This window comes from Phalaenopsis equestris, unplaced genomic scaffold (assembly GCF_001263595.1).
Source record: "Phalaenopsis equestris unplaced genomic scaffold, ASM126359v1 Scaffold000002, whole genome shotgun sequence".
Taxonomy (NCBI): Eukaryota; Viridiplantae; Streptophyta; class Magnoliopsida; order Asparagales; family Orchidaceae; genus Phalaenopsis; species Phalaenopsis equestris.
This window is the reverse complement of record NW_018164444.1, coordinates 994,844-1,019,792: the sequence shown is the minus strand read 5'-3', so window position 1 is coordinate 1,019,792 and position 24,949 is coordinate 994,844. Positions and strand designations below refer to the sequence as shown.

Below are 24,949 nucleotides of genomic sequence, written 5' to 3'. Positions count from 1 at the left end.
ATTGACAAAAAGTCCTCAATGGTCACAATCAAACCGTCCTAATGGATGAGTATGAGAAGCTCGGCCAAATAATCCAAATCCTTCTAGTTTTGTGGATGGCAACCTTCCGCCGTCGAGGTGGAGTATTGGACTTTTAAGCAAAATAATTAATCCGAATCTGCGACAATCTCCCCAATTGGAACCTGCCTCATACAATCCTCTCAATAATTATTTTCAAAATATTTAAATTATAATGAACTTAAATCAAAACAAAATACAATTAACCTCATTTCACACATGATACAATAATATAAATTATAATCCTTCAATTAAAAAACTATTGAATTTGACAATAACCGTAACATAACATAAATTCATCTTTACCATAATATTTGTGGATGACACTTCATCAAGTACGAATATGAAACATACTGCAATGCTGCACACACATTGTCAAGCCAAAATTTACACCAACTTGTATCGAGTGGAATACACCATAACAAAAGTTCTGCATAAATCCCACCTAAAATTTTCCATCCCTAAACCAATTAAAAGAAGAAGAAAAAAAAAAGGATGAAACAATGAGTCAGCAAGCACGATATTCCAGAAACTGATACAGCTTCTGTATTAGGGTCTCCCTTGTACCATACAAGGGCTTTCCTGGAGTAACCCAATTCTTCTCCAAAGCTGAGCTCTTAGCAGCAGCTTGCATGTCAGCCTGGAAGGCATATACAATCTGATAGACTGATGTTCTAAGAATGTCGGCCATGGAATAAGCTTTTGCATGAAGGAGATGGCCTCTCTTCCTGATTGTGGCTGCATTAGCTCCATCATGTCTGCCTGTGTTTGCTGTAACCCATCTGATGTTTGTAGGCCCCATGAAGTGAGATGGTTGTGAGCTCGTCTTCTTCCCCAAGCAAGCTTCAACGGCTAGCAGAGTTGAGAGAAGTGTTGATAGCACGGCAACATTGGAGCCAGTCAGCTGAGCAACGCCATATCTATCCTCGGAGAGCGAGCGTGCAGTTAATGCGGCTACAGTTCGAGCGCTCCAAGAGCATAGCTGTGATGGATGAAAGAATATCGACATTTAACCACAATCATAGGAAGACGGCTTATCATAAAAAAATAGCAATAGATAGCAAAAAGTTGATAGAGGCAATATGATGTCTAGTAATTTTCCAAAAAAAAAAAAAAAGAAAAAAGAAAAAACAAAAGAAAAAATAGTTCAATGATCATCGGACATTAAAATAGAAGATGGCTAAAGTTGCTCCCTCATTTGGCCTATGCTGATGAATAAAAGCATCAATGTTTGCCTTGGATGGGGTTCAGTTACGACAGTGATTTTTGGAGTTGCTATTGTATTACAATCGTAATATGCATAGCGGGTTTTCAAAAAGGATTACATACATACCACCCAATTCCTAGGCATTTACATATCTAACAAATATATCACCCAAAATTTTCAAATCACAAAAAAAAAAACCACTATTTCAACTTTTACTAAGTAAAACCCGCCTTTTCTTGCATAGGTAAGGTGGCATGTTTGTAAAAATTGAACTATTGGTGTAAGAAATATAAACACAGAAAAATTGAGTGGTAGGCATGTAAATATTCCTTCCAAAAATTCATAGTTCAAATGCATTACATATGAAGGCGTTAAACAAGTCAATTACTCCCAAAATTTCCTCCTAATAGTATGGTTCAGAAGAAACAAGCAATTGAAATGAAAATAAGCAATTGACAAACTTCACACAGTACAAGCAAACTGAATAAATAATTCAGCAAACATAATACAAAATTAAGCAAGATTCATGATGCCAATCCAAAAGAATGAAAATAAATATCTTATTTGAATAATAAAAAACAATTGTCATGAAAGCATCCATCGCAATGAACACTGTTCAGTAAAAGTCTGGCTGGTCCGCTTGATTATTGTCAAAGCCAAACTTGTTACAAAGAAAAAACATTTCGGGAAGAAAAAAATAGTAAAATGCAGGCAGATACAAAACGAAGATATGGGTAGGCGGTGAGTGGAGTTTGACAAATGTCAAATCAGTCCATGGATAGAAATTGAGCCGAGTCAAATCAGTAATGAATGGAATTCAAGCAGATTCAAATAAGGTGACCACTCATAACACCTTCCCAAACCAAAGCCAAGCAAATCAGCAGCTTTGGACCCAAAATAAGTTATTCAAATCAAGCTATGTCATCTTGGCCCACAAAACATACTAAAAAGGGGTTAAGCGATGTAGCTTTTCGATTCCCAAACTCGGCCATTGAGGGGGAAAAAATGATCAAGTTATGATCAGCAAATTTGATGTTATGGTGCAAAATCTTGAATATTAATCAAGATAGATAGCAGCACAGCCAGGCTGATGTAGAAGTTCTGTTTTTTTTTTTTTACTTCTCAAGCTTGGTTTTACTTGTATTCTTCCAAGGGGTGTAAACGAGTCAAGTCGAGCTCAAGCAACCCTCGGCTTGAGCTTGAGCTTGATTAATTTAATCAAGCTCGAGCTTAGTTCTACGAGTTCAAGCCGGCTTGTTTAGCATAAAACAGAGAACAAAATATTAATTTAAACTAATGCTATAATTAAATGATGAATAAAATGAGCATTTATAAGATAATTAATACGAAATCAGTTGATATAAAATATAAAATATCAATTTTCTAACATTTTAATAATTTAAAAAAATTACATTTTAATATATTTTAGGTATATTTCTTATCAATTACTTTTAAACGAGTCCGCTCACGAGCTAATAAGTCGAGTTGAAACTGGCTTGAGCTTTGGCTTGTTTAGCTCATCGAGCTCAGTCCACTAGCTAGCTCATTGAGTTGAGCTTGAGTCGGCTTGACTCACTTACACCCCTAATTCTTCCTTTATTCACTTTTAAATTGAAAGAGGCTTACGGATCTAGAAAATTACACCTCCATATTGCAGTAGGCACTAAGCATGGGAATAGTTTTGATACTATAGCAAACTAGACAAAAAGTTCATATATTGTGGCACATGAACATTTCACATGCAAGAATAAGGATGAAAAAGTGGGGAGAAAATATTTAAACTTTTTTTTCAATATTCAATAAACTTCCAACATAACACCCATCTAACACCTATTTACTAGAATAGGTTACATGATAAGATATAACCAAAACAAACCTTGATAATTCTTAAAAAGCCTATCATCTAATTTAAAATAAAGATAATCCTAGTAATGAAATAAAATAAAACCAAAATAAATTCTGATATTATAATTATTAGACATTTTAAAACTAATTTAGATTTACTGTTTATGCACATCTTGTATTGCAACAATCTCCTAGAATCAACAAAATCAGATAAGGAATTGCTCTCAAGTCCTTTCTAGAAAGTTCAATTGCCATGGTAGATGGAAAGTAGAACTCTTTCAAAAACAGCTTTTGTATCATCAACATGTGCAACTGAACATAGGAAATCCAAGGATTTTGAATACAAATTTGTCCCGTATCATACATCTTTCTAAAATAAGTACCATATATTCGCAATCACATGGAAGATTCATTAATGGTAACACAAGCTTCATCTATTTCTAGTGAGGAACCAAGAAGCACTTTTGAGAAGGAAAAATGGATACAGGATCAAGTTCACCTATAGAACTTAAAAATCGTCATAATAATAATCTCATGGACAAACTCAAGACAAAAATAAAGTCTTTTAACCAGCAGTAGACATAAATTTTTGAACTTAATAAATTAGTAGAAATTTATAAAACTTTGGAATTCAAAAAATCAGTGAATAATGTGATCTATCCTGATTATATAATTTTGGATTTGACATAAGGGGGAAGATCATGCAAATAACCATCGCAGAATCTATACATGCGACATTCATGTTCTTCTAGAGGCATTTGATCATCGTATATAAATATTGATGTTGATCATATGCATGCATCAACATCAATCTATTAGAAATAATTTAAGAAATATATGAGACAGCAGATAATTGCAATGACAGTTATAAGTGTAACATAACTCACTGTAATCAAGAGAAAATATAGATGACAAAATGTGCAATTCATCAATGAGTTAATCAAACACTTTATACAAAATATAGACCAATCATGTACACGCTTATTCTACTACAAAATAGTGTAATCAATGAGTTGAAGGCTTATGATCATGTAACTAAATATTTACAAACACGGAAAGCATATCCATAATAATTGTGTGTATGTAGATTAATAGCTTCACTCCATCTCCTATTTATTATATCTTGATGAAGCATGTCAATAAACAATTCCAAAATGAATAAAGAGAATTTATAGCTCCACAAACAAATTTTCATATTGTGATGTTATATTCCAAATATAATAAATGCAACTTATATATGTCAATTTTGTCACCATTATATCATGGCAATGTTAGATGAGTAACGGTAATAGATATATATGTGTGGCTAAGATTTAGATGTAATTACCATCAAGAAATTCGGCTTTAATCTCAATTAATGTAAAAGTAGAATTATCTGATGACAATTTGATGATGGGCCCAAGATAATAATCACCTTCCTTCATTTTCCATGCGATCAGAATAATATATAATTGGGTACCTATATTACAACGAGAAAGAAAAATAAAATTAAAAAGAGAAAAACCCAATAAATAGGAGATGGAGTGAAGCTAGAGAGAGATTAACAATTGAGGGTAGGGAATCTTTCAAGTTTCTCACATCGCTCAATACTAATTGAAACAATACACATTCAACTTCTATTTAAAAATAAAGCTATAAGATATAAACTAAACTAATTGGAATTCAAATCTAATTCAACCCTTAAAAGATCAAGATAATAACAGTAATAGCAATAAAGTCCATCATCTAATTTAAAATAAAGATAATCCTAACAATCTCACAAAATAAAACTGAAATAAATCATAAATAATTTAAAATATTAAAATAATATAGAATTAATCCAAAATTATTTTTAAGCATGCCTTATGATAATGGCCACACATATGCCCCGATTTGAATGGAAGGATGATTATCAAAAGCATTCAAAGAATCACGATTCAAAAAGTATTACAGGACAAATAACATCTAAGTACTAAAATTTATCTTTGTTCTCAAAAATAGACTTGAAAAATAAAGTCATAGATATTACTTCTAATGTTAAACTAAGTACCACAATGTTAATTAGAAAATAAGAGTACTTGTATATCATAATTCAAGGGCAAATTACTTTGTAACACCAAATCTTGAATATTTCTAGAAATAACGACCAAGTACACCTCCATTTAGAATAATAACACTCAAATCTGAAAGAGCGCAATAAATTTTCTAACTTGTTATTCTCAATGATTATTAAATTATTATTGAATTGGATGTGTATGACATTCAAATACATAGATTCAATAACTCATTTTAAAAGACTTGAAGTTAAGATTTTAAATAATAAAGAATTCATAAATATACAAGTAAACTCCTTCGAACTTCTAATAAAAAAAACTACCATTCAGTCTCTACTAAAGGGGCATGCAAAAACTTCCATGCACAAAATAGCTTACGGGAATTTGTCACAAATAATACTACAGGGATCCTTAATTTCCCATAAACATAAGCATAGGGAATGCATTAAACGAGCAAAAAAATTGTCAAAATATGCAAGACAATGAGAAGAATCCAGCAAATCATTTTCAAAATTTCAGGTCCATTTTTTCCTATATATTTAACGCGCGCGCGCACGCACACACACGCACGCACACATATATATAATACTTTTTCACATAACTCTAAATACACACGCGCGCGCGCGCACACACACGCACGCACGCATATATATAATACTTTTTCACATAACTCTAAATACTCTACAGAAAAACAATCAGCAACAGTGACAGCAGTGTTATGCTCACAATTTGGGTTGGGTTTATAAATCCTTAGATTGCATTCATTCACATAATTGTCAAATTTGCATTCATTCACATAATTGTCAAATTGGGTGCTAATTTCAGAATCCTTTTACACAATATAAGCATAGTACTTTTGATTTACATCAATTAATTTTTAATTCACTTTCACTGATTACATGTTCCTGCCTTACTAAGGCTGCGTTTGGGACAGCTTATTTAGAGCGGTGGCGTTTCAGTCAACGTAAGTTTGGTGAAACTCCGTTTTTATAATTCACTTTCACTGATTAGTTTTTATTTTTGTATTATACGATGTATCACCTCCGTCTTCAGTTCAGAGAACTCCCAACTTCTGTTCGAAGAAGTCCTCCGTCTTCTGTTCTCATTTTCATTGGTAACCTCATTTTTTATCTCCTTGATCCTCTACCGCTCTCCGATTGTATATTTCCGTGAAGATGTCACCACTCGATGTTTTTCCTTTCACTGCTTGTTCATCCAAGCGTTTTTGTTCATGATATTTGTTTTGGTTTTTTTTTTCACTGGATGTTTTTCCTTTCACTGCTTGTTCATGATATTTGTTTTGGTTTTTTTTTTCTGTGGAAGTTTAGTTTATATGCTTACTTCTTATTGCTCCTCCGTCTTCCGTTCGCGTTTTTGTTCATGACAGAATTGATACATCTTTGTGAAGCTTTTGTTCGATATTATTAATGTAGTTTTGTTAGGACGAATTTGTAAGATTCCACGGCTCTTGAGATTTGTGGATTTATTATTGGTAGCAATGCAACTCTCTGTGCTAATCTAGTTTGCATAGGAAATAAAATGGTTATTTTTTTTAAAACAGAAAATTCCTATTTTTTTTAAAACAGATATCTCCATGGCTCTTAAGATTTTTTTTTAAAACAGGAAATGTTTTTTTTTTTTCGCAATGTGTGTTGTTTGGATTGTTTTAATTTTAATTTACGCAATTTGCTAGGTTTAAATTGGATTTGTGGATTTATTCCTCATATTATTTTGTCTCATATTATTTTGCTATTTGGATTGCTAGTTTTGTTGCACTTGCCAGATGTTTTTTTCTCTATTTGAATTTATATTTGGAGCTTTTACATACAAGATGAGAAATTATTGTTTTTATTTGACCCCTTTAACCATTGAGTGCAATATGAGCTTCTTAAAGCTATGAAAAAATAACAAAGATGAGACTTTAAAGAAATGACAGGGATCTTGATGCTTTATTTTATTTTCAATGTCATTGCATTATTTGATCTATATGTTTCATTAGTAGCATTATGAATAAAAACAAAAAGCGACTTCATCAGCAATGTGGGACAAGGATGTGACATACATTTTCTGCAACTTATGTATTAAGGAGATTGAACTTGGAAATAAACCTACCACCTACTTTAATAAAGAAGGGTGACATAATATTTCCAAAAAATTTAAAGAAATGACAGGGCGAGATTATGATAGACCGAAATTCAAGAACAAATGAGATCAGCTAAAGAAGGAGTGGAAGTTATGGAAAGAACTTAAACAGAGTGCGACGAGATTGGGTTGGGATCCTGTCAAGCGCGCTGTGGATGCTTCAGAGGAATGGTGGACCGAGAAGTTAGAAGTAATAATTGTACCCCTGCAAACTCCTCAATTAATTAACATTTACACTTCTATTTTGTCAACTATGCTCACCCCCCTTCTTGTTGCAAGCGGTTCCAAATGCAAAAAAATTTAAGTTATGCGGAATTGAGCCGGACTTGGAAGAGAAATTGGATGTTATGTTCAAGGGAGTTGTAGCCACGGGTCAACATTCATTCAACCCCAACGAGCAGGGCTTTGCTGGCATCTGATCCCCGATCAGGTTATTGGTTCAGGTGAAGGCCCTAGCATAAACCCAAGGGAGCTTGAATCAACTGGCCAATCAAAGAGGCGTAAGATGGAAAGAAAAAGAAAAAATAAAGATATTTTCGTTCAAAGCTCAATTGATAGACTGATTTTTGTATTTGAAGCTCCGATATCAATTGAACCAGTGCGGGATGATCCGACTGTTGATGGTTTTATGAGTTTTTTAGAAGAAATTCCAGAAGTTCTTGCTGATCCTTTAGTCTACTTAAAATGTGTTAGAGTTCTCGAGGACCCAACCCGCACGCAAATTTTCAAGAGGCTCCGCCCCAAGCTCCGGCTTGATTATTTGCGTCTCTCAATTGATAAATAAATATTTCATATGTCGTTTCTATTGTATTTTGCTTATTGTAATAGATATGTTGCTTTAGGTTTTAGGTGACGTATTTTGCTTTAGGTTTTAGGTGACGTATTTTGCTTTAGGTTTTAGGTGACGTATTTTGCTTTAGGTTTTAGGTGACGTATTTTGCTTTAGGTTTTAGGTGACGTATTTTGCTTTAGGTTTAGGGTGAATTATTTTGCTTTAAGTTTTTTGTGAAATATTTGATATGGACAATTTTTTTTGGCTTTTTTTTTGGAGTAGTATATTTTTAAAAACAAGTTTCTTTTTTCATTTTTGTTTGATCTCTCTATGTTACCTTTTTTTCTGTTTGATCTCTCTATGTTACCTTTAGGAAATTGTTTATGATTGATAAAACATTCATACAGGATGGATTAACAACGACAAGTGTTGTACCAAGAACGACGCAGAAGAATGGGTGCGATAATTCTTATATTGTTAATAGAGTACTATAGCTCAAACATAGTACGAACATCGCGAATGACCTCGTCATTTATTGAGGATAAATGGGTGGGCGAGATGTTTGCTGACCATCCCATAAGATTCAGCAACATATTGCGTACGTCTGTACCAATTTTTTTGGATCTTCTTAACGAATTACGAATGAATCACGACCTTGTAGGTTCGGCCAGAACGACTACGAGAGAAGTTTTGGCAATTACATTGTTTATTTTATCTCAAAATGAATCAATCAGAGGAGCTATGCCAAAATGAATCAATCAGAGAAGCTATGAAGCGATTTCAATATTCATCAGAAACAATAAGCCGATAGCCCAGCTTCACAAATAATTAAGCCAGAAGATCCAACTTTCAGTAGAACTCCAACCAAAAAAGCCAATGACGCGCGTTACATGCCAGTTTTTAAGGTTAGTCTATTCAGTTTGTTCTTCGCATTTCATAATTTAATTTACATTCTGTCGTTGAGATCACTAACAAATAATACAGAACTGCATTAGGGTGATTGACGGTACGCACGTCGATGCCCGACTTCCAAGTGATAAAAATGTTGCGTACATTGGGCGGTGTGGTTCACCTACACAAAATATAATGGTTGTATGTGACTTCAACATGTGTTTCACATTCCGGATGGGAAGGGAGTGCACATGACAACCATCTTTTTAGATTTGCGACGAATAACAGCCGACAATGCTTCCCACATCCGCCTCAAGGTGTGTTACCTTTCATTAATTTTGCAGACTTTTTCTTCAAATAGTTACTATTAATGTAAATCATGTCAGGCAAGTACTATTTGATGGATGTTGGATATCCTTTACAGAAAGAGTATTTAAAGTCATATGCAGACACAAAATATCACATTCCTGATTTTGAGAGGTCAAGTGGTGTCGCACGTGGTAAGAAAGAGATGTTCAACAAACGTCACTCTTCCTTACGCGGGATAATCGAAATAACTTTTGGAGTATGGAAGAAGAAATAGGTCATTCTTCGTGATATGCTGACATATCCTTTTAAAAAACAGGTACATATTGTTGTGGCGACGATGACACTCCACAATTTTATTAGAAGGCACCCCTCTCGTTTTGATATAGACTTCGATATGGTTGACGTCGATGACATGCATATAACGTCTGAAGCATTTGAATTCCAGGTTGGGCTCGATGACATGTATATAACGTCTGAAGCATTTGAATTCCAGGTTGGGCATTCCATACCAGATGAAGTAATGGATGATGAAGATTTTAACACCCAAGCTAGCGAAGGTGCAGATGAGATGATTGCTTTGAGGGAGTGCATAACAGATGCAATATGTGATTCCTGAGTTTATCTATTTTCTTTAATTAACATTCGAATCCTTTTATCAAATATTAAACTTTCTTTTGTTGGATGGAGTGTTTGTCTATTTTGTACTTTCAGTGAACTTTTTATTAATGCTGAAGATGCAAATATTAGAGAATACTTTGATTGTCATTTCTCCTGTTAGATGGATCATGAAGATGCAAATATATATTTTCAGTACATTTTTTTATGGTATCTCTAAATTCATCTATTGGCTGGGGCTTTGAATGCCCACTAATGCTTTGAATACCTTCAGAGATGAAATAGCTTGAGTTATATCCCTCCTTTCATATAAACTTTCATAAATGTAAATACATAAGAATTGATTTACGGTATCCTGCTTAGAGTTGTTTTGTTCTTTTTTGTAAAAGCAAATTATAACTCTAGTTTATGTTTGTCTTGTTTAGTAGATTAATGACAGCTTGACTATATGAAACAACTCAATTATTGAGTAGTTTTGAAATGCTTATGGAGTATACATTTATGCATTTAGAATTATGGGCTGCAGATATATACTTTTATCTATGTTTTGAAATGCTTATTAAGGATCTGTTTTTAACAGCTTAAAGACCAGCAATTAAATGTTTTTCAAAGCTTAATGAGTATGTGTTATAGCTGCTTTTAAGTGTTTAGTTCCATACAGATGGCAATATGAATGTTTGATTTTGGGGCTGTGGCAGTTATTTTCATACGGATTGGCATGATTGGTATTGAGCCAATGTGATTGGGTGAAGTTTTGGCTAGTGAATGTTATTTCCACCTGCAGAGCTGTGAAAGTGATATATTATACATGAATGTGCTTCCATATGAGGTATGTTCTAATTCATGTGCAAGTAGAGCAAACACTTCTGTTTGCATTATTTTTGGCATAGTTGGGGGAGCATTTACATAAAATAGCAATGTTGGAATGGTTTCTTTCCAATTCATAGTGTGGAGTTCCTATCTAGAGCATTTACAAAAAATAGCAGATCGAAAATATTCAGTTTTGAAAATGGCTCTTATATTTTGCTTACAGTTTTGGAAATAGAAAATGACTCTTATATGTTACCAGTGAGAACGAGAACAGAAGACGTAGGACTTCTTCGAACGGAAGACGGAGTTCTCTGAATGGAAGACGGAGGAGCGATCAGAATAAGGAGCAAAAAGCTAACACAAGACGGTGGAGACGGAGGATTGTCGAGGAGTGCTACACACGGGATCGAGCCATTGCGAAATGAAATTAGGGCAGAGGAGACGGGCGCACGAGATCCAGACGACCGAAAGTAGGGCAGAGGAGACGAGAGGGGCATCAGGTCTTTCGACAGCATTAAACGTGGATCGCGGGTAGGACCCCGCGATCTGCGTATAATACAAAAATAAAAACGGAGTTTCACCAAACGTACGCTGGCTGGTCTTTCAAAACAGGCGGTGGTGTTTTTGAAAACGCCACCGCTCTAAATAAGCTGTCCCAAACGCAGCCTAAGTGTGAATTATTACCTCTGCACCTGATGCTTCCTGAATATGAGCTGCGGGACTATTCTGATTTTCAGTTCGAACATTATCCATTGTAGTATGGTCAGGTGAAGGGATCACAGGGGCAGACACCAACTTCTGTCTTGTGGTGATTCCCTCCTCAGGTTTTGCTGGGAGCACGTTCAGGCACATGAGATGCAATAATAGTGTGTTTCTGCTTTTGACTATTGGTTCTCAACCGTGGGTGCAATCTGAAATATTTCTCCTGCGGGTGTCCTGTTTTGTGGTGTTTCCCTCCTCAGGTTGGCTATCATCAGGTTTGCTAGGAGCGCGTTCAGGAACATGGGGTGCGCTTACAGTGTGTTCTTGCTTTTGACCAGTGGTTCTCAACTGTGGGTGCAATTTGAAACATTTCTCCTGCGGGTGTCCAAACATCTTGCAGTGTTTATAGTTGTATGGTTTTTGTTCCATAATAATTTTTTGCCAGTAAGCATTGTGAGCAGATCCAAGCCAGACTTCTTCTACATCTGGTAGTGTAATATCTCGTTCAATCAAAATTCTTGCAATAGAGGGTCTTGAAAAATGAACTGTGGGTAAATCTATCTGCAAATGTTTTCCAAGGATAGTCCAAATTGCATATAAGATTGGTAGATCAAAGAAATGAAGCTTGAGTTCAAGTAATGATAACCAAATAGGTGCAATTGGAGGTTCTTGATTGGGATCAAAATTGGGAGTCCATTTGAGCAATTTCATATGTTTGTCCTCAATTGTGATGAATTTCATTGAGAAAATCCTCGTGTAATCATCTTCTGTGCTCAGCTGTATCATAACATGCATTCCGTCGAAATGATCCACCTGACAATCCCCAACCAGTTTGAAATCTTCAAAAATCTTCCTGATGATCTCCATCTTATGGCAACCTAATTGAAACTTTCCAACTAGTGTAAATTTGTATTTTCCTGCACGAGTTGAAATTTTAGCTTTAGAAAAAAAAATTATTGGTTTGCCCGTCTTTTTCTCTACTTTTTAGCTTCAGAAAAGAAAATTATTGATTTGCCCGTCTTTTTCTCTACTTTTTTTTTATGAGATTGCAATCGTCATTTCCTGCAACAGAATCATGGTAAATATGCGGGAATACCGCACTATCTGCGAGGTGAAAAGAGGAGTTGCGTTTGTGAACCACTGTAGCATAGGAGGGTTTGGCGGGGTTATCAGCGGCGTAGGAAAGCCCTGAGGTCATTATCGCAGCCAGTGTCAACCTGCAGCACAGTGAGAAGCTACCCGAGTGTTGAACGACTCTGTCGCAGATGGCAGAGGCAGAGCCGAGCAGAACGGGCGGGCCTTGTCGCAGAGGAAACGCACGGGCAGTCGAGCGCTTTGTAGCAAACGAGACGCAGTAGAAGCAAGAAGGTGTCGAGCGGCTCTGTCCCATACGAGATATATATATATATATCTATGAAATTCCCTCATATACTCTAATATGATCATTTGGTTTTCCATCCTTCCATATTTTATATAGCTCCGCCTTAACATTCTTATTGTTGTCACGCCCAGCTAAGAATTCTTTTGCCAACCCTCAATCTATGCAGCATAGCAAGTCGTCTTGCCAGTTAAAAATTTTCCTCTAATATTAATTTTCATAATAACTCCTAGGCTCCTCCCCAATTTCCTCATATGGGTTGTATTTGGCTCAGCTTGTTGACCGTTTTTTTTTAGAAAGCTGAAAAAACAGTTTCAAAATGCGCTTGGCCACTTCAACGTTTAAAAAACACTTACCTGAAAAATTCTATTTTCTTCCATTTTCCCGCAGCTATTCAGAAGCAGTTTTTCAGATGTGATCTGCCTTTTTTCATTTTTGGTGGAAACTGTTGATTTTAATATAATTTTAAATTGATAATTTTGAGTAAGCAATACACGTAGGTAAGAATTTTTCAAATAATGGAATAATGCCAAGTTGGAAGACAAACTTGTCCGGATGTTTGATTGTATGGCAGCAAATGGCAAAGTATTTCGGTTCCTAACTCTGGAGTAATGCCTCCAAAACAAGAAGGAAAAGAAGATTAATCCAAAGATGAAGTGACCAAAATGATAAGCCATTTATATGATAATGGAGTTAAAGGTGCTAGTGAAAATGCTGAACAAATAGGTCAAGTGGCTAACCCATCTAACAACATAAAGAAAAGAGCCCAGCAATCTAGATAAAACTTAGTTATTAATCATGTTGAAGATATAAAGATGTTTCACAATTAGCTAGCTTCGACATTACTAAATTTACTATACATAGATTTCTTATGACATTTGAATTGGAAAAACTAATTCAAATCCCTGAGATCGTCAAGAATGTTAAATTTTATGACATCAATAAATATTTCATTTAAGACCAAAAAAAAAAGGAAAGTTTCATGTACCCAATGATGGGAAATCTTAGTAGCTCAAAAGGTGAACACAGAGCACTACTCGGACACAATCTACTACATGACTTTTTTTTTATTATTATTGTTCCTACTTGTAATATCTACATTGTACACTATCGCAAGAAGTATGAAACGTCTTCATACTTATTGTTTTGTAGTAAGATTACGCAATTTATTATGTGTTTCTTTTTCATTTTCTCATTTTCTAATTTGTAACGTAGGCATTGAAGTCTACTTCATGAAGCTAAGTAACTTGTTATATTGTTATAAAGTTATTAAATGTTGATTTTTAGTTACTTTTTTTTTCTCTCATTTATAGTCTAGTAGTTTAAAAATGACTAGGTAGGATTGAAATCTTTTTAGTGATGATTCTCAAATGGATGCTGGTTTAGTTATTGATCATATGGGCCTTAGTCAAGTTAACAATTTATTAATCAACATGACCGATCTGTGATGATTGTAAAGCTAAGAGGCCATGCATGACATCAATTCATAATGGGGTTAAGTGGATGGGTAGACTACTACAAAAACAGCTTATGAAATTTCATAATTTATTCTGAATAAGCTTAAGCTCCAAAATAGCCCCCGAGTATTCATATGTGGACAACTTAGTCTCAAAGTATCATATTTCTCCAATTTAATCCACCTACAATACAAAATTGATTTAGAATGATCCCTCCGGCAGGATAAATTTTATATATTTCTAGATTAAATTGAAATCAATTTTGTATCATAATATTCTTTTGAATCAATTTTGTATAATCATGAGACTAAATTGGAGAAAAGTGCTATCTTATATAGTCGAGAGACAATACTGGAGAAAAGTGATACTACTAAATTTGACAAACTTGACACTTTTATAGGGGAATATTATGAGATTTAATCTATTTAGAATATCACAAGAAATATTTATGGGTTTACTCAGTACACTTAGATCATCTCATGGATTACACGATTCATAAAAAATGTTGCTAAAAAAATGTTGGTCATTATGTCATACACCATAGGATATAATGAGTCAATAACAATCACCTATGAATGCTTTCAACACTATAGAAATTTTCAATAGATATTCTTTAGTATCCTTCAAACATTAATTTACCTGGTAATAGATATTATAAGAAAAAGTTGATTATAGTAGATGACAATGGTTAAAACTCAAAATTTTATGATTACATGTGATTTCAGCACATGCTTCACATTAGTTGCGCCAAGATATGAGAGTTCAACATTTGATGCTCCCACTTTCCAACATGTTATTATGAACCATGAATAAAATTTCATCGTCTCTGACTACCCAGACAGTACAAGTTTAATAAATTGAAAAATTTTCAATTTTTATATTTATATTTATATGCTCAACTTTTATTATTTTATTTCAACAAAAAATACTTATTTGATATTAATTGCCCTTTACAAAATGGAACTCTTAAAATTTATTTAAAAAAAAGATATTATTTATGTTTGCACAAGGTGCTCGGTCAACACAAGCTCAATTAAGAGTATTTAGACAGACACGTTCATCATTTTAAAGAATAATAAAACACACGCATAAAGAACGGAAAAAGGGGTATTCTAAGGGATATACCATATTACTTCGAAAAAAAGACTTCTTGTTGCCATAATGGAAGTACACATATAAAAGCATCCACAACTATTAACCTTGATTTATAAGCAGAGAGACGCTGATGAAAATTTTATCCACGGTAAAGAACAAGAGTACAAAGTGGGGCAACATGTGTATTAAAACTTATTTATTCATATAAATACTATTTTTTAAGTCATCATTACTTTTTAATCCTAATAAACTACTTCCAATGATCATTTTATTTTATTTTATTTATTTTCTAGATTGCAAATACATAACTGGCCCAACACACATCACTATGCTCCAACTTCAAATGATAATAACTATTGGTATCACAATTTATATTATTAGATTTTAGTTGAGAAGTATATTTTATCTGTGCAGTTGAATTATAATATGTCTCTGAACTTTTGAAAATATTATTATGAAATCAACAAATTAGTTCCAAATATGTGACATTAGAGTTTTTTTTTAATTATTTTATTCTTTTATGTTGAAACAAAGATAGAAGGCAGTCTAACAAAAAATTAATAAATTATTGGGAAGTTACATACCACACAATTCTTATGTATTTACATATATCACATCTAAAGCTTGATATTTTCATTTATAACAAAAGAGAATTGTGTGGTATGTAAAGCAGTCCAACCATTTTTTTGAATTAAAGCAACAAAAGAGAATTTAGTATGTTAAAACAAAAAGATGTGATCCTCAATCATGCTAGTCTAAACTTCATCAATCATTGGGGAATATAGATGCTAAACTAAAAGCCATATCAACAATCAGCTATTATTACTCAACAAAAGAAAATGAATCTACCAATCTGACACTAGATGCCATCAACAAATTAACTATCCCAATAGATTAAAAAACAATGCATAAGAATCAAGTTTGTTTGAAATTTTAACAAGGAAAAGTCCAGGCATTTAGCACATAAATAAGTAATCTAATTGCATCTTCAATTTTTCCTCTATACTCATGTAATGATGGAATCAGAAAAGATCTCACGATGTTGCCGCCATCAGCAAAACATTAATTCAAAGGCTATTATCCTAAATAAATATTTCGGGGGACATAAACTCTTTAAAACTGATTCCTATAAAGATTTCACTAATGAAACTAAAAAGGTAGAATACAAGAGGGAAAGGTTAGAGGGAAGGGGTGGCAACTGGTTTCTGAGCCTTCAATTTCTAGGTGACTCGATAGATAGCAATCACTGTGTGCAACCCTACACTTTCAAACATCACAAAAATTTCCAGGTAAACATATTCCCTACCAATAAGGGGATAAAAATGACAATGATGTTGACCTTTTTGCCACCTAAAAATCCATAGGATAAGAATTATTATGACGTAGACAAGGTTAAAAGTCAAGACCTTGGAAACAACTTCCAAAGCCTTCTCAGCCTAACTGATACTCAAATATGACAATGAGAATGATGATAAATAGGTATATGCCCATGTTTATTAAACATTTGATTGGCATTAAGAAAATAAACATCTAAAACAAAGCAAACTTAACATTTAAACTTAGTTAACCATTTAATTGAAAATCTATGTATTAAACCGAAGGAAATGATAGAAGTTATAAAGAGTGGGTGATCATCAGGTATCCGGGTGTTCCAATGGCTACATATAAGAAATGAAGTCTAACCAGAAATTGAATTATAATAGGATAGTTATTTAATCAGATATATATAAATACATATAATACAAGGAAGCAGACCCAGAGGGTGCAATTTCTTTGGCCCTAAAAGACAATCAACAAGCTATACACAATAAGCTTCAATTTTCAATTCAAAAGGAGAATTTACATCCACTACAAAACTATCATAAGTTAAATTTTACATATAAATTCAAACACTTTCCTTGGGGGCTTAACAAAGAATTACCTCAGTTTGGCTCATAACATCTTAATATATTTCCTTGCAATTTCTTTTTCAGATAAAATCATGTTAAAAGATGTTGACCTCATTTTAAGGTCATTTATCCTCTACTTAGATTATAGGATCTAGCTCTAAAACTGCCTGTCGACTATCTTAGAGGACTAGAGTTGGGACCTAAACCTATTTAGAAATTTGAATCACTTCCCGATTCTCTTGTGGTGTCTCCCTTTGGTGGTCTCAAACCATCATCAATTGGTCGAGTGATTAAGGACCAACATGTGAGAAATCAAAAAGAGTTCCCAATAAGATCTCAAGCCCTAGGGAAACCCCTTTAAGACTTTATCAGTTAAGGACGTGAGAAATCAAAAAGAGTTCCCAATAAGAGCTCAAGCCCTAGGGAAACCCCTTTAAGACTTTATCAACACACTCACACACACAAAATCCACTAAGTTGCGCAAAGTCAGATTAAAATTGAACGTAAACAGAGTGAAAAATGTGAATTTGTTTGAACAACCCCAGATGACGAAACAGACCGCGTCGACGCGTTTGGAGTGTCAATTTTACCCAGAGAGGATACCCATTTTGTTAAGGATTCAAGCACGAATAAATTGCACGTTAATTAATATACTTAAATAATATAATATAACAAAATAAAATAAAATAATAAAAATAAAAGAAATCTTTATTTTAAACCTTATTTCACCTAAACAGTGTTAGCCTCTCCTTCTTCTCAGTTGCGGCTCGATCAAAGCCTGGCTCGCCCCGCACGTGCCCTAGCTCCCGCGATCGTTCGCACTCGAGGCCGCCCGAGCGAAACCCTAGCTTCCGCGCTCCTCTCTCGTTCGCGACCCAGACACGCCTCGCCCCCTCAAGCCCCGCTCGACCGAGCAACTTGCCAATCGCGAGTTGCCTGATGTCTGGCTCTTCTCCTTCTCGAGGTTGCCGCTTCTCTCCCTCCCTAAATGCTATTGTTGCCTGATTCGACCACCTTAGGGTTGGTAGGTGGTGGTGGCTTCCTTTCTTACCTATAAAATCCCTACCTAGGGTAGGATTTTTGGTGGTTGAAAATTGGGAGAGGAGGAAGTGCTGCCAAAATTCTATCTCACTTGATATACTTAATTATTTGTTCGGTATTCTTGCTTGGTGGCTCGATATTCCCGTGTGATTGCATATTTGGCTACCGAGGTATTACATTTTTGCTGGTTTGCTCATTTTCTTGCTTGACCGACCAATATTATTGCTTAATTGTGCGACAGTCATGCTGGTTTGCGATATCCTGGCTTGTTTGTTCGATACTCCTGAGGATTACTTGTTTTATTGCTTGTATGCTTGCCCGACTGTCCTTGATTTGGTCTTAATAATTCTCTTGACTAAAAAAAAAAAGGAGAGAAAATATATTATAAGATGCATGATTTATTATGTGATCTGGCAGTCTATTCCTTCAGAGGAAAATTTCAGATTCGTGGGAGATAATATTTTATCTTTTAAATTTTCTAAAGCTATTTAACACTTTTTTTGTTGAAACTGGAAACCAAAAGTAACGAGAATCATCAAAGATGTTGAAAACCTGCATTCATTTTTTTTAGTGGAAGAAATGATCAAGGATTTTCTGAAATACTTACTGAAATTTTAAAAGGCATCAAGAAGCATTCGTTTGTAGTTCATACACTCTGTAGTTCATACACTCTCCATTTCATACACTCTCCATCTAAAAAAAAAAATGTCTGAGGCTATTAAAAATTTGAAACATCTTTGATATTTGAATCTTATTGTAAATCTCACTTGAATTTCAAGATCATTAAGCAGTTTTTATCATTTGCAGTTCATAATCTATAAAAATGTGGCTGGGGGGATTATGCTCTGATGATTTCTTGCCTGGCAATGTTAATCTTTCTAATCCGCGACGCTTGGTATTGCCCCCCGAATGTATTTTCGGATGTACCTCTTCACTTAGTTTTTAATCTTTTGCTCTAGTCCACCCTCTTGAGCATGCTTTCTGGTTAATGTGGAGATGAATTTTTTTTAGATCATTTGTATATATGCAGCATCATTCTTATGCATTTACATATTTAACACATGAGCTGCAATTTTATATATATGCCATGTTGCCTATACTTGATAGGTGTATTCCACTTTGTTAAGTCAAAATAAGAATACTTTTGATGCAAGCTAAAGACTTGGGTGGTGTCCATGTGAGCATTAGCCATATAAATACAAAAGAATCAAGTTGTCTTTCCTTATAAAAGCTTGAAAGTTTTGAAAATTTGAGAATTTGGGTGTTTTATTTGTAAAAATCTGAAAGTATTGGGTGGCCTATTTGTGAAAATCTGAAAATGTTAGGTGCCTCATTTGCAAAATCTGGAAACTGTGGTTTTGTATTTGCAAAATCTGAAATATTTGGGTTGTGTATTTGCAAAATCTGAAACATTTAGGTGACGTATTTGCAAATTTAAAACATTTAGGTGGCAAATTTGCAAAATCTGAAAATTTTGGGAGCTTCCATTTTCTCTCTACTTGCTCCTTAGTTGAATAATTTTAAAGCATGATTAAGCTCACATTCTAGTTTACATTTTGGCAAGTTTGGAAAGTTGTGATGCCTCACTTTTACAAAAATCTGAAAATTTACATGCTACATTTGCAAATTGAAAAGTTTATAAATGCTTTGGTGTTATACTCATATGAAAATCTGAGATGTTGCATATTCTCTTTGCAAAGGTTTATGGCTTTGGTGTTTTACATTTGCAAAAGCTGAAACTTCTCATATTCAATTTGAAAGGTTTGGAAGGTGGCAATGCTTTACTTCTATAAACTTTAAGAGTTTTATCTGAAAAACTTAGGAAAGTCTCAATACTTTACTTTTGCAAAACCTGAAAGCTTTAAGCATTTGAAAAATTTGGAAGTCTCTCCGAGTCATTTTTATTTTTTAAGATTTGAAAGTCTTTGGAGCCTTTTAAAAACATATTTTGTGGGTTGAATTGACTTCAGTTTAGATATTTTAAAAACACGTCTTTTAGGCTGATTCGGGTTGCAGTTTTGCCCTGTTTAATAGGGGTTTTGTTGGTTGTTTTTAATATGTATTTGGCACTGATCTGGGCTGCTGTTTTTGCCCTGTCTTAGTGATATGTTTGGGTTGCATTTTGAGGCTTTTATACATCGATTTGGGCACTTTTAAGTGCTGATTTTTTGGAGGCTTTCAAGCACTTTTTGGGACTGATTCGATCATTGTTTTGGAAAAATTTAAACGCCTTTAGGCCGATTCACTTGCGGTTTTGCCCCTTGCTTTGTTGATTTTTTTAGAAGTAGGTCGGATTCCTTCTCCGTTGATTTGTTTTTTAACGGTTAAGTTAAAAATGAAAATTTTTGATTTAATTATTTTCAGGATTGATTGACGGTCTTAAAAAAATAAAAAGAAATGGGAGGGAATTAAAAAAATGATATTTAATCTGTTGAGATGATTCAAACCTAAAGGGGAAATATGATAGCAAACCATTCCCATTTCTTTTACATAAGAAGGATAAAATTATAATTGTGAAAATTATTAAGAATTGGGAGAAAGTAAAAGCTTAAACGATTTAAGAGTTAGGGGCATGAATTGAAAGATTAATAAGCTATCAATTAGGACCCCTAAGCATTGAATAAACTTAAGCCCAATTGTTTTAATTAGGATTGAAGAACAATTCATGAACATTTTTGCCAAAATTATAGGTTTACCCCTAGGTCTTAATAGTCTGATACTGAGATAAGTTTGATCTAAAGATGTTTAAGAATTAGTTGAAAAATATTTAATTAAAGACAAATACTTTAAAACACTTCAGACTCAAATTAAAGTGTAGGTTTCTTAGATTTTAGGAGCACACCCTAGGTGAGAGTCCATCTACCTAATTTTCAAATGAACACTGAACACTGAAGCTAGCACCTAACCCTAATTTATAAGTTAGTTAAAGCAATAGACAAGGTATGCATTAGGCTGTGGTTCATGATTGATTTAATTAAATCAAATAATGAAATTCTCTTCATAACTTGAACTAAAATGAAGCAATTGCTCCTGGATTTGAGCTTGAATTTTACACTCAAATCATCCTGACAATTGTGGACATTCCCAATGCACATATAAATTATCTACCCTTGGTCTTTTATACGTGACATTGTATTTTGTTTGATTTGTTTGTGTTTTTTTCTACAATTTTTTTCGAGTCTCTGTGGGTCGATTTCAGTTTTCCTCAGGGCTTTTCATGTGCTACTCCGTTGTTTATTCTGCTACTCCGTTATTTATTTGTTTATTCTGTTATACATAAACACATGTTTGTCCTGCTAGCTAAATTTCTTTACTATACTTTTATATGTAAAATTGATCTCATTTACAGGTACAACGATAACAAGAAATTAAGGTACCCAAAGTTTACAGTATATTTATAATACTTTATTGCATCTTCTTTATTGCTCTTTACGATATGTTTCCTTTATACTGCTTTTATTTACCGCGTCTTATACTGTTTCTATTTACTGTTCTTCCTTATAACATAGTTTGTTTATGCATGATTTAAGTTAACTACAAAACCTTTAGGATATAATCTGGTTTAGGAGATATAAAACAGTAAGTCACCAAATAATAATATTGCACACTCACATATAAGACACTAAACCTGAAACTGCTACTACATGGAGTATGAAACAACTCTTCGTGGGTAGCACGACCATGACGTAGCAGACAAAGGATGAGGATCTACAGCAATACAACAAGTCTACGACAATTAAACATTTTCCTTATTTTAAATAACTCCTCATAAGACTTCGAGATAGTTTGTTTAGCGCAACGTGAATCCTCACATATTATCTTTAGGATTTTGCACAACCCATTTTGCACAACCCTGATTTTGCACAACCCTGTTGTGCAATTATAAGTCCTAATACTTTTAGGATTCCGAGGTTACCGTACGGTACAACATAAATTTGCACGATCAAATATCGTGCGAATGTCAGTCCTAAATTTAAAATAAATTGCAGGATTAAACATTGAATAATACCATTTCAAAGACATAAAGCCAAACAATAGGATATTTTGGAGGTCATCGGGGTTTTCCTTAGATTCATGATATCTCCTAATCTTCATTCATTTGGATTCCTTAAAATAATTGTTCTTATTTTAATCACTCCCATTTGATTTTCCCGTGTCCAATCTTGGAAACCCAAACTTTAAAATCTTGAAGATACAATCACTGATGTACAACCACTGATCTTAATCGAGAGTCTTCTTAAGTGATACAATCACTGATCTTAATTGAGAGTCTTCTTAAGTGATGATTCTGGTCATTTAAGATAAAATTAACTATAGGGGTTTGACTCTACAGGGAACTTGGAACACAAGAAAAATATACCCTATCAAATCCTTATATTAGATAGAAGAACTTGTCGGCCATACATAAAAGGTTTCGCAGAGCAAACGGATGTCGCAGAATTATTTGGTTTGGGTGGTTGAGCCTATTACAAGTGATATGTTTATTCTTCGAGATAGTGTATTACTTGTGGTATCGCGTTCAGTCATCCAAACTATTCAATATGTGAGACTCGTTTGGTCTCATCTATTTTCAAGATTAAAATATTACTTTCAAAAATAAAAAAAATCACATATTCACATATTTATTATTAAAACTATTTTCATATTTACAAAAAACAATCATTTTCCAAAATAACGACCGACACAAGAGAATGAAAACGGATCTTTATATAAATTACCCAAAAAAATATTTAAAATCCTATGGGTACGAACAAATTTTTTTTTGGGAAAACTCAGTTTCTCAAAAGTATTTTCAGCAAAAATTATTAGTAACACGATCATTGTATATGGCTTGAAGCTTGTCTTTTAGAGCCAAATACAATAAGGTAAGATTAGAGAAAAATGTACCAACCACACTCTAAGAAACAATAATGTTGAAGTACCAAATATTTTTTAAAGAAAAATTCGGCTTGTCAAAAGTACTTTGAACAGAGGTTCTTAATAACAATATCAAAACAGTACAATACAATAAGGTAAGATTAGAGAAAAATGTGTCAACTGCACTCTTAGAATCAATCATGTTGAAGTGCCAAATATTCAAACAATAGCTGTATGCAGCAACACAAATAGTAAATCAATAAATTTAAGTGGTTCACAAACATGTTTTAAAAACCTTTATCAAAAGGTCTTCTTGTGAACACACATGACATGCTCAGTAAGATATTATTTGGTATGCATTCAAGAGATATAAAATTCTTGAGGATAGAAATTGGAAAAACCAATAGAAAAAGAAATTATAATACTTTGACATTGTCTTCATACCTGAAAGTCATTGAAAGCAACATGAAGGTTTGAATCAATATTAGTTCCAGTAGATGGATTCATTTGTTGAGAGAACAAATCTAATTTATCAATGGTAAGACCTTCCAAGCCTTCAACAAGCTTTGATGTAAGATGCTCTAAAGGGCGCAAACACAAAGATATAACCCTTCTATACATTTCGCCTGTCTCTTCAAAGAAAGCAGCTCGCCGCCATGGTTCAACATTATTTTCAGATATCATGCATAAATCAAGATATGCAAGATATTTTAAAAGAGTTCTAGGGCTGCTTTGTTCCAAAGCTTCAAGCAACCCTTCACTTGGATTTGTTTCTGCAGCAGCTGATCCTCGGGATGGTGCAAAATGGCATCTTCTTGTATGCACAACCTTCAATAAATTTGAGAATGTCTTATTTTGAATATATGTGATTATAAGAATCCCTCTATTATTCCAAGTGAATCAAAATGAAAAGTAGCCAAATTTTGTCATAGAAATTAGAAAACTAAGCATGCTTTATCTTACCTGAAGTAAGTGAGTACTTAGCTCCCAAGTGAAAGAAACAACAGAAACTCCAGCATACAAAATAACCAGGTGACGGATAGATGTTCCAATTGATTTCCTGGTCTTAAACTGGTCTGGAAGCAAGAGCATCACTAGCAATGAAGGAAATAATGCCAGAGTTGATAGTTTCAGGGCTTCCCTAAGAGATGAATAAAGACCCATTTTAAAGCTGTAGAAAAATGGACGCTGCAGAATAAAACATCAGCCTTTAATGAACAGAAAATTATCAAAACAAGCACAATGACAAGTGTAATATAAGAGGAAAGCAAAATTCAAGAGCTAGAATCAGGCATGGTTGAAAGATTAAGAAAAGTATCATATCTCTAAAATACCAAAAAAACGCCATATAATGGAAGGGTGTCAAGCAATTGCTAAGTAACTGTTGGAATATTTGCTTAGGAGTGCCTAGGATTAAGGAATTAGTTTTATTTTCTTTAAATCTTGTTTTAAAGTTTTGATTTCTTTTAGCTATTTTTATGGACGTTGATTAGGGAGCATTAATTACTTTCCTTTTTCTCTTCTTTGTATTGGGCGGCAATTTAAAATATATGTGCTGCTGTTTTTTTTGAATCAAGAATAATCAAGCTTCTTCATATTTCTTCCCCTCTTTCTCTTGTTCAAGAAACCTTCAATTAGTATCAGAGCTCATTTCTTAAGGGGTCTGTGTGTGCGTGCGGCTGTTATGGAGATCGACACCAGTTTTTCCTCGATTGTTCCACCCTTGTTCGACGGTGAGAACTATCGGATTTGGGCGGTACGCATGAAGACTTATCTGGAAGCCCTGGATCTCTGGGAAGCAGTGGAAGAAGACTACGATATTCCTCCTCTTCCTGAAAATCCCACCGTG

General features: G+C 34.0%; 1 protein-coding gene across 1 annotated transcript; it reads right to left on the bottom strand.

Moving 5' to 3' along the window:
* Nucleotides 1-325: 325 nt before the first annotated feature.
* LOC110017861 lies at nt 326-24,288 on the bottom strand (the record flags this gene model as incomplete). The annotated part of the gene is given in 3 exon segments (XM_020715003.1): nt 326-1,039; nt 23,545-23,928; nt 24,064-24,288. Coding segments are annotated over 3 exon segments (1,059 nt in total). The 3' UTR covers nt 326-565.
* Nucleotides 24,289-24,949: the final 661 nt, after the last annotated feature.